The 13,577-nt window shown below is 40.4% G+C and overlaps 1 protein-coding gene across 8 annotated transcripts in view; it reads right to left on the reverse strand.

Annotated features, from left to right (window-relative positions):
- ctnnd2b (catenin (cadherin-associated protein), delta 2b) overlaps positions 1–13,577 on the reverse strand; it is a 153,331-nt gene that overhangs the window by 23,140 nt on the left and 116,614 nt on the right. For all 8 annotated transcript variants that reach the window (XM_027283522.1, XM_027283518.1, XM_027283520.1 and 5 more), the window contains one exon: positions 5,444–5,630. In XM_027283522.1, coding sequence (XP_027139323.1) covers positions 5,444–5,630 — 187 coding nt within the window. The remainder of the gene's footprint in view (positions 1–5,443; positions 5,631–13,577) is intronic.

Consider the following 13,577-nt stretch of genomic DNA (forward strand, 5'->3'; position numbering starts at 1 on the left):
TTTCTTTCTTTCATACATTTTCTTTATTTTGAAATGAATTCCTTCCGTTAAACTCAGTCACTTTGGCATAATTAATCCCTCTGAAACTTTCTCCTTGCAAGGCAACAGGCTGCAGATTATCACTCATTATGATCTTTAGTGTGACTAATCTAAATAACGTGAACGGCACTGCTAGAGAAAAAGGCTGTGTGTGTACTGTAGAAGCTTTCAGACGGAACTGAACTTGATTAATCCATACTGTGCTGCTGCTGTGAGGAGAACTGCACCGACTTAAAAATGACACTTAATTTCTGGAAATGTATTTATATTCAAATAATCAATCCAGCTATTTGCAATAAAAACACTGAGTGCTGCTCTCAAGACCGTTAGGTATAACATGAGAGCGATTCAATCAATTTATGAATACTTTTCCATTTGCTGTTAAATGACACTCCAGCTGTGTCCACATTTCATACATTATACAAAATGAGCACATTTCTCATTCTACATATGGATCTGTTAGTGTGTTGGTGTCAGTGCATGCAAAGTGTGTTATGATGTATACCCTGTATCATGAAGCAAAATGTCCTCACATGTTCAAAACTAACTCAGGGACTACATCACAGAGAACAAGGAAGTTGGAGTGGCAGCTGATGTTGGAAAATTCTAATTAAAAATTTGGCATGACCTGACTGTTTCACAGTAGCAACAAATAATATCTATATATCTATATTATATTTATAGAATATCTGTTGCTTTTCTGAAGAGTTATGATGAATCATGAAGAAAACAATCTTTGGACTGCTACAATGATTTCAGAGCTTCACGATAGCTCTGGGTGAGATCATGGATATGTCCATGTTTTATACTAAAGGACTATGGGATTACTCCAGGCTCTGTACTGGCCAGCATACACTGGTTAATCTGTGCTTAGAGAGCTAACAGCACTTGGAGCCTGCAGTCATCTCACTGAGAGTCTGACAATTATCACTCCAGATACTTCTCTCTTTCCTTTAGCACACCAGCTAATGGCTAGTGCTGCAAGAGAATGGAAATTCTAGGCACCTGTGCGTCTGTGGGAATAACATTTCAAGCAAAGATATACAGCAGGGCTGCTATGCATGTCTCTGACTATAACATTTAGAAATATACAACATTCAAGCACATAACTGAAATAATGTGTGGGGGCTCAGATCAGATCAGTGAAGCAGGACCCAACTAAAGGCTTGAATGATTTTTTTATGAAATTGGCACAAACTAGGTGTTGTCTCACCCACACAGATCCTTTCATACATGTTCTGGGTATGGATCAGATAAATGCTACAGCATCCTACTATGTATGACTGCGAGAGCTGAGGTTGTGGGCGCTGCTTTCTTCTTGTCATTTTAAAGAGACAGAGAGAATGATGGGTGATTTTACTGTCATTCAGCTGCCACTATCACAGGACGAGTCCCTGTGAGCACCTTTCATACTGACAGAGCTAGAAACACTCAGGAGGAGAGATGGATGCATTTACACCTTTTTAATGTCTGGGTGGTGTAAGTGTTTCCATGTCACTGATAATCAGCTTGTAAGTACAGTAAATAACAAAATGAGTCAACCTGCTCTGCATTAGTCACCGTGGAATTTGTGTCACGTCTACATATTCAATACACATAATTCATATTCAGCTTTCTAGAAGCACAAGTTTCAGCACTTCCTGTTTGTTGGCCCGACAACATATGCACACACAGGGAGTGAAGCAAGCAGAGTCAGAAAATGTGTCTGTGTGTGTGAAAGTGATAGACAGCGAGGCAGAGACAGGGCGAGGCAGACGAAGAAGATGAAGAAGAAGAAAGGGATAGCGGAAGGACAATATGATGGAGAGAGAAGAAGTGGAGGAACAGAACGAGATGGAGACAGAGCGAGGGAGAAGAGAGTGGCTCAAGAGAAAACAGGTGGAAAGAGAAAATGAGAAAGCAGAGAGGATAATGGGTAATGGAAAGAGAGAGAGAAAGAGAGAGAGAGAGCAGGTGGCCGATGATATACCAAACCCGCCATGAAATATTCAATCTTTAATCAGACTCCCAGCATTCCCTAACGAGGTGTGAGAATGATGAATTAGCCCTTCAAGTTTAGGGAGCTGATCCACACAAAGCCATCTCCCGCAACACACACACACACACACACACACACTAGCAGACACATGTACAGTATTAGAAGCGACTACAGCGTTTGTTAGCACAATATTTGTTGTTTATTTTCTCGGAGAGCAGGTGAGGACATATTATGTCTGAGATGAAGTGGAATCAGGTGAATCGTGTCTGTGTCATTCCACTCTATATTCTTTCTTGTTGTAACCTTGTTCTCCAGGTACGATCACCCATGACACCCAAGTTTTTAATGGGTGAGCCAAATATTTGACAAATTTCGGTCAAACTGGATCATATTTTATGGAGAAAATGTTTTCCCTCTGATGTCCTTTAGCTGCAGTCATCAGCTCTCAGTGAAGTGCTGTGAACTATAGCTGCTGTTAGCTAATGTTAGCTCACTTTGTTAGCCGGGCTGTGTGGACTGTGAGCTCAGTGAGTTTTAGTGTTTGCACAACAGGCATTTTGGACAATTGGGAAGAGGTTTTCTGGCCCACGGCACAAAGGAAACCAGCCATCGGCATGCGGGCAATGTTACCGGACTCAGCAGCCTCTATGGACATATTGGCAGAGACGAAGAGGACAAAGAGGACGCTGGAAGCTAAAAAGAGAAGAGGAGACAGTGACAGAGCAAGAAGCCGACAGACAAATCTCTGACTGATTTTTAGTCATTGGCAAACATCAACAGAGAGCCAGACAACCTTGCAGACAGAGATACAAATGTAATTATGGCAGGAATCCCACTGTCACTGGACTTCAGCTTTGACATCATGAGGAAATGGGAGAAATGTCCTCTTTTTGTTTCACATGTTGAAGGTTACAGTGAATTGTCACATGATTAAAGTAAACTTCTTTCTCCTGGTGTGTACCATTTATTATATGTATGTCTGCAGAGATAAGACTGATGTAAGATAGCTCTATGCTATGAGAGATGGGTAAAAGGACGCGTATTCAGTTTGTGAATGCTAAGCTTGTGTTTTTTTTCCTTTTAAAGCTTAAATGTTTGATGGGAGAGAACCTCTGTTCAAAATATTTATGAGCTTTATCATGCAGTCCTGGTAGTTTGGAAAGCATCTCACCAATACAAATAATATACTGAAATATCTATTGATTGGTTACACCAGGTTTGAAAGGTCTTGAAAACTTTCCTTAACTAGCTTCTTACTATCCTGTACATAATGGTGGCCATTGGTTTACAACTTTAAATATACCCCATGTGAACAAATGAACACTGAGTTCATTTGTGGACGGGCTTTCAGAGGTCTGGATCCAGGCTAATGGCCTACATGAATTTTCTCTTTGTTTATGTTGCCAGTCCACTGTCAATCAAATCTAATCAAAGCACCATTACAGTCCAGATGAAGCAGATAAGTTGATACTAATACTTCTATACTGGCTCTGGCTGCAAAGCCATTTTAGAGAGCTAAGAGGGATCGGTATCTCAGCATCACAATTCATGCACACACACACACACACACACACCGCTCAGACACTATGTTTAATTTTTGTGTATTTTATGTCATCATTAGTATCAATGAGCCAAGTCAATTAATGCCCACAACGAGCGTAACATCAGCTAATAATAAGCATATTTATGCATCTCAAAGAAGAAGGCACAAAGTACATTAGCTCATTTTTGTAGAGAAATAAGTAACCGGGAACACTGCACTGTACATTTATGCAATTCATCATTAGCCAGTAATAGTGTGTAGCTTATTTTCTGCTGACAAGTGAAATTTAGCAGAATACAGTTGATGTTACATAACTGTTTGAATTCAAATTAAAGCTGCTATGATAATGGATCATAGTGATGCACTTAGCATTTTTCAGCTTGATTTTATCACCCACGACATTTTCAGTGAGCAAGTTCTGATGAACCTCCGTTACGCTACCTGGCTAGTAACAATCAGACAGACAAACATAGCCACTAGCCAGTAGCAGCTACAGAGCCAGACATCTTCACCAGACCAGTGAGATAACCAAACTTAAATTCATCAGGTGGACACAAACACAACTTCAAATAATCAATTTAATCAATAATGCATAAATTAATAAAAAAAATAGTTAGCATTTAAAGTCACTGTTTTTCTTCTGAAATATTCAGCATGCTGGAGTCCAAAATGATGTGTTACAGTCCTACTACTTCCAGACTGTACTGGAGAACTAGCATCGTGTCTCAAGTGACAAAACGAAAAGCCACAGCACCTCTTAAACCAAGTGATGAGTCATCTTAAATGCTAAGTCTCCCAGTTCTGTGTGTACAGAGGTAAAAATACAGAATAACATCTAAAAATAACACACTATTTTGAGCCAAGAGACACTTCTTTCTCTCTTTCAATGTGGTTGGTAATAGCAGACTGTGAACAGCAAAACATCGGCACAAAGTGAATGAATATGTAATTACTCTGCTGAAATAGACAATTAACACTTCAAGTGACATTATGTAACTTTTGTACCATAGAAAAGATTTGAAATCATTCTACTGCAGTGACTTATAATCAGGTGAATGGTGCTTCTGTGGGATGTACACCTGTTCCTGCACATATGTAACCATCTCCATGAAAAGTACGTAACACTTTATGTCACCACGTCACACACCACCAACTATTTCACTAATTTTGGTGAAAATGGATCATTCTTTATGGCCGCTGTGATGTGTTCAAGCTGCTCCTCATCAGCTCCCTCTGATTTACATAGTTTACTGATGGACAGCAAAGTAAATTGCTGCAAACTGTAGCTGCTGTTAGCTAATGTTAGCTTAGTTTGTTAGCTGGGCTCAGAGCTCAGAGCAGCATATTAGTACACTAATATTTGTAACAATTAAAAAGAAAGTGCAGTGTCAAAATTAGGCGATGTTATTTACTTATATGGCAATGTCACTTGATATCAGACAAAACAGCAACCGCTTTTTATTATTGTGTAACAATCTGTATGCAGGTAAACAACAACAAGATGTACCTTTGTGTGCATTCATTACACAGACTTATACATCGAGCTATTTTAAACTCACAGACACCCCCATTACTTCACTGTCTACTGTGTGAGCAGCTGAAATAAAAATAAATGATGAAAATAAATTATGATGCCCAGCATCTCCTGCACTGCCAATGAAAAATGTAACAAATAACAGGCATCTGTTAGCAACACAGATGTCACTGTTCTGAAGGAGAACAAAAAAACAAACAAAAAAACAACATATATTACTGAATGCTACAATATTTGGCAACACCAACTGTGATACCAACGAATCCAAGAAATAGAAAATGGTGTACAATAACATAGAAAATACATATTAGTAATGTTAGATAAGAAATCAACAGATAGTGACACTGACCGGAGGCAGCCTGTGGCATTGCGGAGGACTTGGGAGGAGTGTAAATGCAGTTTACGGTCCTCCTGTGTATGCGGGGAGGTGTCCCAGCCCGAGTGGGGGATGATCACAGCGTTGGTGAGTACTGCCAGGGCATCCTGGATAATGGGCATCTTCAGGGCGTCACATGATGACAGGTTCCATAAAACACCTTAAGAGGACAGCGGGGAGACAGGAGGTGAAAACCAATGCAGACAAAAGAAAAACAGAGGAGGAGATCAGACACAAAGACAACTCCAGGGCCAAAAAAAAAAAGAAGAAAGAAAGCCATTGAAATATTTAGTGAGCAGCTTGATCAAACACAGCACAGACACACACACACACACACAGTTATTACAGTCCTGACTTGCTTTAGCAGTCTGAAAGCCAGACATGCTCTCAAAACTAGAACAATGGCCCTTTTTCATGGAAGACACTTTGACATGTCACAGCAGGAGAAGAACTGCTGTGAATAATTAAAGTGATGACGGCTTAATTTCATTTAGCTGCCTCAGTTTCAGGATCATGGCGTTGTGCACGCTGGCTCACTGTCACACTGTCATTTTATCCTGGGAAACTTGAACAGAATGCAGCCATCATTCATGTTTTTAGTAACACTAAGACTGGATTATCAACTGGGCAAAACGGGCAACCACACCAGGTTCACTGTGTCAACCAGGAGGATGTGGTAGGACATGTGGGATAAAAAATAGATGAAAAAAGCACTTTGTAAATAACCAAGCTTAGATTTAGACGTACTTGAGATGTTTTGTATTTTAGCTAACCCTACTGCAGCAGGGAGCTGGGAGCCCACCTGCCCAGCACTAAACAGCAGACAGGCAGTGTTAGCTGGCATACATAGTGGAGCAACAAACGGAGCTAAACAAAGAGTCAATATTAGACTGACTATCAGCATTTCCAAATGAATGCTAACGTTACTCTGGGTCTGCTGGATGTGTAAATAAGAAACTGAAATTGATGCTGGCTTCATGCTACAGTATCTTTGACAGTCTGTCGAGATGGTTACTGTATCTTTATGGGGTCATAAATTCTTGGCCGGGAGACATGGCAGATTACATATTGGTCCCAGAAGAATCATAGTGTATAAAAGTCCAAAAGTTATTGTTTCATCTGTTGATTGAGTGCAGTTAAGTCTGTCAGGGGAGCAAACTGACCCGCTGACAGCTTGTCCTAACTGAAAGCAGTGTGATTTAGTAATGGTCGAGCTATGGTTGTGTAGTACAGTGACTTTGAGTAGTGACCTGTGTGTATGAATGATAAAGAGTAAGTATTTACAGTATGTGATAACTTATGTTAGCCAACTCTCTCAAACAAAACACTTGGCTCTGTTACTCTGTTACATATTGGCTGTCTATGTAATTGGCTGGGGTAGGTTTGGCTTGTGTACTACCAGATATAAAACGAGCTGGTACTGCTGGAATACCGTTACATGTGTGCACTGCAGGGGAAGAAGTAAACAGCATATCAAGCATCTCTCAGGTCTGTACTTCATCCTCTGGAGGACTTTAGTGGCGTTCTGGTCCTCACACTGGAGTGAACCTCGTGACAAAACCAGAAGTAGCGCCCAAACTGAGAATATTCCTGATGCTGATGCGTGATGTCATCAGGAAGCAGATTCTATAGACTCCCTTCCAGGAATATAAACAAACGGTGGATGTGTGTGATACTAACTAACTGTGCCCTGTCCTCTGTTTCACAGTTCCAGCTCGCAGCACCAAAAACAGCATTCCTGTTCCATTTTTACAGCTGAAGAGTGTCAGTGCTCCTATCGGTCAATGTCACGGAACGTTGTGGTAGTTATCATGGAAGGCAATGACATGATATCTGTGTTTCCCGATCTCGTAAGAGTCTGTTGCTGCTGAGACAGAGACAGCTCTCATTTGTTCAGAAGATATGTAGTTGTGTAAAATGAGTCCAATATTAACTTCAGTAACTCTAGGAGACCTGCTGCTGCTCTCCTAAAGGGGAATGTCAGTGTCTAAACCCACACGACACAGATACTCTCTTGCTTCTGTCTGAAGGACCTGCATCCACATGCAACATAGAGTGCTGTTCATGTAATCGCAAAGAGTGTCATTTGTGACACAACGAAATAAATGACAGCATAGTATAAAACGATATTCTCTATCATCACACGATATATATTGTTATATCGCACAGCCCTCAGAGTTGCCACTGTGAGTGTGTGTGTGTGTTAGATGTCACAGGTTCAGGTTAAGTCCCTTAAGATTTCAACCTGACTGCAACTGAAACAATATACTGAACCCGAATATCACTCTGAGCGTTTTGGCTAGGAAGCGCTGTATCGCTATGGGTTTGGCATCTTGCATGGCAGCCTCTGCCATCAGGGTGTGCAGTGTTGTAAACGAGCTTTGAGTGGTGGGTAGACCAGAAAGCTCCTTTTTGTGTGCTCTCAGTCTTTTTGAGCGATCAGCTCAACATTTTGCCTTTTGTCTGTTGTTTTGTCACCGTGTTCATATCCTTGTTTTTAGGTGCTGGCTCTGTTCTCTTCCTGTAGAGACGATCAAGTCTGTGTGCCATCTTGCTGGCATGTTAATCTGGCCCTGGGTAACACCTATCTCAAAGTTATTACTGATATTACGTTTAACAGCAAATATCACACATCTGATTACAGATTTGGCTCTGTGATGTTGATAAAATGATTAGAATAAGTACGCAGATAGAAACACAATCTTTAATTACACACAAGTGATGTTTTCCAAACGTTCTTATATTTCAAAATATAACCTTTCATTTATTGCTCCAGGCCACCATTGTGCTGCTGTAATTAATAGAGAACAACGTAAATCACAATCAGGAAATCACTTTGAACACTCAGAATTGCACCTCTCTGCTGTTCTTAATCCTCACCTGAATTCAACATACAGTGACCAGCCAAGCAAGAAAATGGAGTGTGTTTTCTCCTGCCTACCAATTACTGCTCACTCTTTTTGCCAGTCGTCACACACACAAACTGATAACTGAAGAGACAAAAGCTCTCCTCTTTTTTTGAGAGACTCACTATCACACACACACACACACATGCACACTCATCTGTGTGAGTCTTTAAATAAAAGGACAGAGAGTCGAGGGCAAATAATCACATTTTCTTGCTAAACACTTTGATTTGTTAAGTGGTTTTAAACACACACACACACATGCAAACACATTGTGATAACCTTGAGGGATCTACACACCGCATCATAATTCCCACTGACCTTCGCCTTGTGTGTCTATGTCCTAATCTATGTACTCATATAATTATATGTTTGTGCGTTTCCAAGTGTCCACCCCTGTCATATCTGCACTTATCTACCTCTCTCCTTTATGGTTGTAATTATAGCTGCAGTAGTGGTAAAGCATCCTATCCTTCCATCTATGTGTGTGTGTGTATGTGTGTGTGTGTGCCTCTCTTCTGCACTGTGTTAAACAGCTACTGTGTAATTACAGCTTCTGTTATCTGTCTTTGTGTTTGTATGAATTTATTCTTGGGTGTGTGTGTGTGTGTGTGTGTGTTTAAGCTCCCTCGACAAATCAGTCTTAACTCCATCAGCAGTTCGGAATCGGTGTATTTACACAGCGTGTTAAGGCCGCAGTGTCTGCGGTCAGGAGGACTTTCTAAATGACCGGCTTCTGGCTTCATGACAGTAATTAGCTGGGACTGTCACGTTAGCAAAGATGTCTTCTCTCTGTCTCACCTTGTCTTCTATTCAAGAGGGCAGAGAAGGCATGCTGGGTTTGATGAGACACATCTGTGACTAAGCGAGTGTTACTGTGTTTTTTATTTGTTAGGTCCGGTGTGTAACATTTAGGAGGAAAGTATTTTTTATGTATGATCACCTGAAAATAAGAAGAATTGTAGTGCCTTTGTTAGAAGGAGACCTCTTGCATGGACTACACCATATTTCTACAGTAGCCCAGAATAGACACACCAAACACTCAAACACTGGCTCTAGGCCTTTTACGTCCATCATGAGTTTCACAGCCACTGGGATTTCTCTGCTTGGAAGAGTCAGTTTAATCTATGCTTACTGCTAGATGCTTTAAATCTTACACACTGGACATTTAAGAAGGACTTCTTATACTTCCATATGAACTAATGTTATCATCAAAGGTAGGTAGTAATATTGTTTGCTGCGTTCAATACATGACTAGTTTAGGAGGAGGATTTAGCCTAAATGTTAGTACCATGACTGGATGCAGGGCAAACTGTGACAAACTACACTTCCTAATAAATTGATCACTTGCAAACTTATCTTTACATTTAACAGAATACTAATGATGTTCATCTCTGCCATATCCACAGAGGCAGCTGAGCCTGGTTACATTGCCCGCACTGCACACTACCAGCATTCCACACTGTCTGAAAACCTCCTCTTTTCAGTGGTCCTAAACACCTCTGGTACAAACACTAACATTACTCTCGGTGCTCTGAGCTTGCAGTCCAGCCAACAGACTGAGCTAACATTGGCTAACAGCAGCTACAGTATCGTTGGCAGCAGTTTACTGCACTGTCCATCAGGACATCGACGTGAAGGGAAGGGTTGGTGGCGTGTGACTTAGAGTTGTAATGTACGTCATGTACGTTGAGCAGGTGATTGTACCCGGAGCACAAAGATACACAGTGCAGGAACAGGTGTACAGGGGTGCAGAGTGACACCAATCACCTGATTACACGTCAGTGTATCATCAACATTACTTAAAATCACAATGGGAAAGGAATATTCTTTCTGTAGCAGAATTAATCAGAAAAAATTATAGGATTTTTTTGTTTTCTCCCGTACAAGAAATGGCATTTAAATATTCCTTTGCTCTGAGGAAACTAGAATAGGTACTAGAACTAGAACACATCTCATAAAAATAATGAAGTCTCCCACTGTGGAGGATGTGAATATTATGCATCAGTGGCATCGATGTTCAAAGTAAAAGCAGCGTTGATGACTAAGTGATAACCATATATTGTGTATAGTGAAATGTAACACATGACACATGATGTCATGCTGCAGCTGCAAGAAAATCGGATTCTTTATCACGGTGAATAAAGTCAGCTGTTTGCTAGCATCGCTTCTCGCTGTGCAGAGAATGACATCATCTCCCTGAGGTGAAAGGCAGTGGGATTTCATCTTTGATCTGAAAAACACACACTCACACACACACACACGCACACACACAGGCATGCACAAACACACACACGCACATCCAAGCTCTTAGTAGCACACACAGCCACACGCACACACACACAAAGCCACAAGTGTATGACAGATGAAGGAGGTTAATTGCCTCAGCCTTACATCATGAGTAGCAGCAGGAGGTTATGAATGCACTGTTATATGAAGGAGGGGAAATGAAGACGTTGGCTATCTCTCTTTGTCTCTGAAACCATTTCCCATCTCTCATTTCAACTGCATTTTTGCTTCCGTCATATTTCTGTATTCTGCAACACTGCAGCGCACCTCTTTGTTCCTCCTGGATATGAGACCTTTACAGAGAGGACATTGTTTCTCAGTGAGTGTTTTAAAATATTTTTAGTTGAGCTTACTTTAAAATGAGGCGTGTACTGGTTGGGGATTAATCATCAGAATTATTGGAATTATTTAAAAATACATCTCTGCTGGTCTACACAGAAAAGGATGTTATTGACCTCGTAGAAGTTGCCTATTCTTTGAATGACACGCACACCTAAAATGTCAAACCTAATAAACAAACAAACTACTGTGATTACTCCCAATCTCATCAAGTAATCAACAGTGTAAGCACCGTCAAGCTGCTTGATGTTGCATCCCTACAGATACACTGACAGTGTGACCTTGACGACAGCAGGGTGCTTTTGTCATAAGCCGCCCTTGTTCTAATCACTGTGTGCACCGTAAGCCATTTGATTGGCTCTGTAGAAGGCTGATGATTCCTTGAACAACTCCATGGAGGAATCAGTCACACTTTTTTAAACTGCAGGCATCTTCTGGCATGAACATAAAAAAAAGTAGGAAACAGTTCAGGGAGTTCTGAAGATCACTGGTGTCAGCTCAAATCTGTATTCCTTATGTGACACAAATATGAAAGATTTTTCATCATTCGTATACCGTATACATTAGCATATACGTTACCGTATAGCTATGTCTTCTAAAATAAGATTCACGCATGCTGCCGTCATGCAGTTTGGTTATATTTACCAATATAATATCAATCAATCAGCATATGATTCACATCATTTAACCATTCAGTCACTTCTTGTCATCCTGGAGACCACTGCTATCAGGATAGAAATATTTTATCATAGGATTTCATCATAAAAATGATCACTCTGAAGATCTTTGCTTTCATTTAAAACTCAAACCATGTTATGAAAATGCCCTCACAGCCTAACAGAGCAACTGTAGGTGTGTAACATTCAGGCCTTTACCATTGTCTTGGTGTATAACACACATACTCTCACCCACATGGGGAAGGATGACTCACCTCGCCATATCACTTTTTCTCACATCTCTGTGGACCAGTGCAGATGTGTTTTGCACCATTAAACACTCAGATGTACATTTATCTTTGTGTAATTGAGTGTTATTGCTGACTCAGACTGATCACATCCTGCATTAACATTCTCAGTCACTTCAACAAGCTGCTTGTGTTGCTTTTCTGTTTTTCCTTACACATAACAGTAATACACCAGAATCACAGGCATCAAATGTGCACTGCTGACCACAATGTCCAACTTTTTCCTGGTGTCTCTCCCACAAATCTAAATGCAGATGCCACTCTCTCTGTTCTTATTAATTATAACACGAGTCAGTCGAGCAGCCTTCGTGACTGAAGCTCCTGACATCTGTGCCCCAGCAATGAACCTTCTTTCAAAGTCACTTGGATCTTTTCCTCTTGCCATCTTGATACAAAATGAGCCTGCACTGAATTTCCACGATTCCCACAGAGCATAATTGAATGTTAATTACTTAATTGAACTAAGCAGCACACCTGTGTGGAAGCGTTTTATCCACTCATTTATTCAGGTTTTCTCTTTAATTTGTCACCTGTCTGTATTTATACATTTATATTATTTGGTAGCTTTGCACACATTTATTGTCATGAAACCTGAAGCCTAAGCGTAAGCTTCACTTTTCATAATGAAGTGAACATCGAACAGTGTTAATGACTGGGTCTTCACAGGCGCATTGCTTTGTGTTAATGAGCCTCGACTGCAGTGTGGAATGTTGTTTAGCAAACAGTGTTGCTAAGCAGCATACTGTTGATTATGTCAAGGTCAACCAGAGCTGAAGAAAGAAAGAAAGAAAGAAAGAAAGAAAGAAAGAAAGAAAGAAACTGCCCTACCTTTATTCTCTGTGTTTTTGTCTTCCTCTGGTTTGTTCTGTTAGTATTTTGTCTTTTATAAAAAATATATTATAAAAAATAAATAACTTAATTAATTAAATAGCATAATTTATTAACAGACTAATGGCATTAGTTTATCAAAATCAAATTTCTCTTGCAGTTTGCTCTTTAGTCTTTCATGTTGTTGTACTGGATGAGCGTTGTGAGTGGATTGTATTCAGATTGCAGAGAGTTCCATCACAGTGTGAGCCACTGACAACTTCACTATCTGCTTCTGAAGAGCTGACACTGATGTGAGCAATCCAGACCTGTCACTTACAATGATGTGTGCTGCTGTGACGGCATGAAAAAGTTGCATTGTAATGACAAGTGGAACCACAGCTTCTGACGGCATGCAGATTTTATGAGGAAATGAAGTTATAGACAGCACAGTGAGTGAGTCAGAGACTGCAGATGTCATGGTGTTATGTAGCTCACTCAACCTCCCTTTAAACATCATAAACGTACTCAAAGTTTGCTTCAGCCCCAGACAGTGAAGCACAGGCAGTCTGAGCATTGCACACTGCATAAAATAACAAAATCTGAAATTTTCATATTATTTCTCTATAAAGCAGTGATGCAAACTACAGTATATTCAGGTCATGAAAGCTTTTTGTTTGCATTTCTGAACCGCAGGTAGAATTCTCTGCAACAGAACAATGTGCCTTGTTTAGGGTAAACAAAATGACTTTTCATATACCAGTATTATGCTACTTGCACTGGCATTTTTGGCATTTAACAA

Source organism: Larimichthys crocea, chromosome X (genome assembly GCF_000972845.2).
Source record: "Larimichthys crocea isolate SSNF chromosome X, L_crocea_2.0, whole genome shotgun sequence".
Lineage (NCBI taxonomy): Eukaryota > Metazoa > Chordata > Actinopteri > Sciaenidae > Larimichthys > Larimichthys crocea.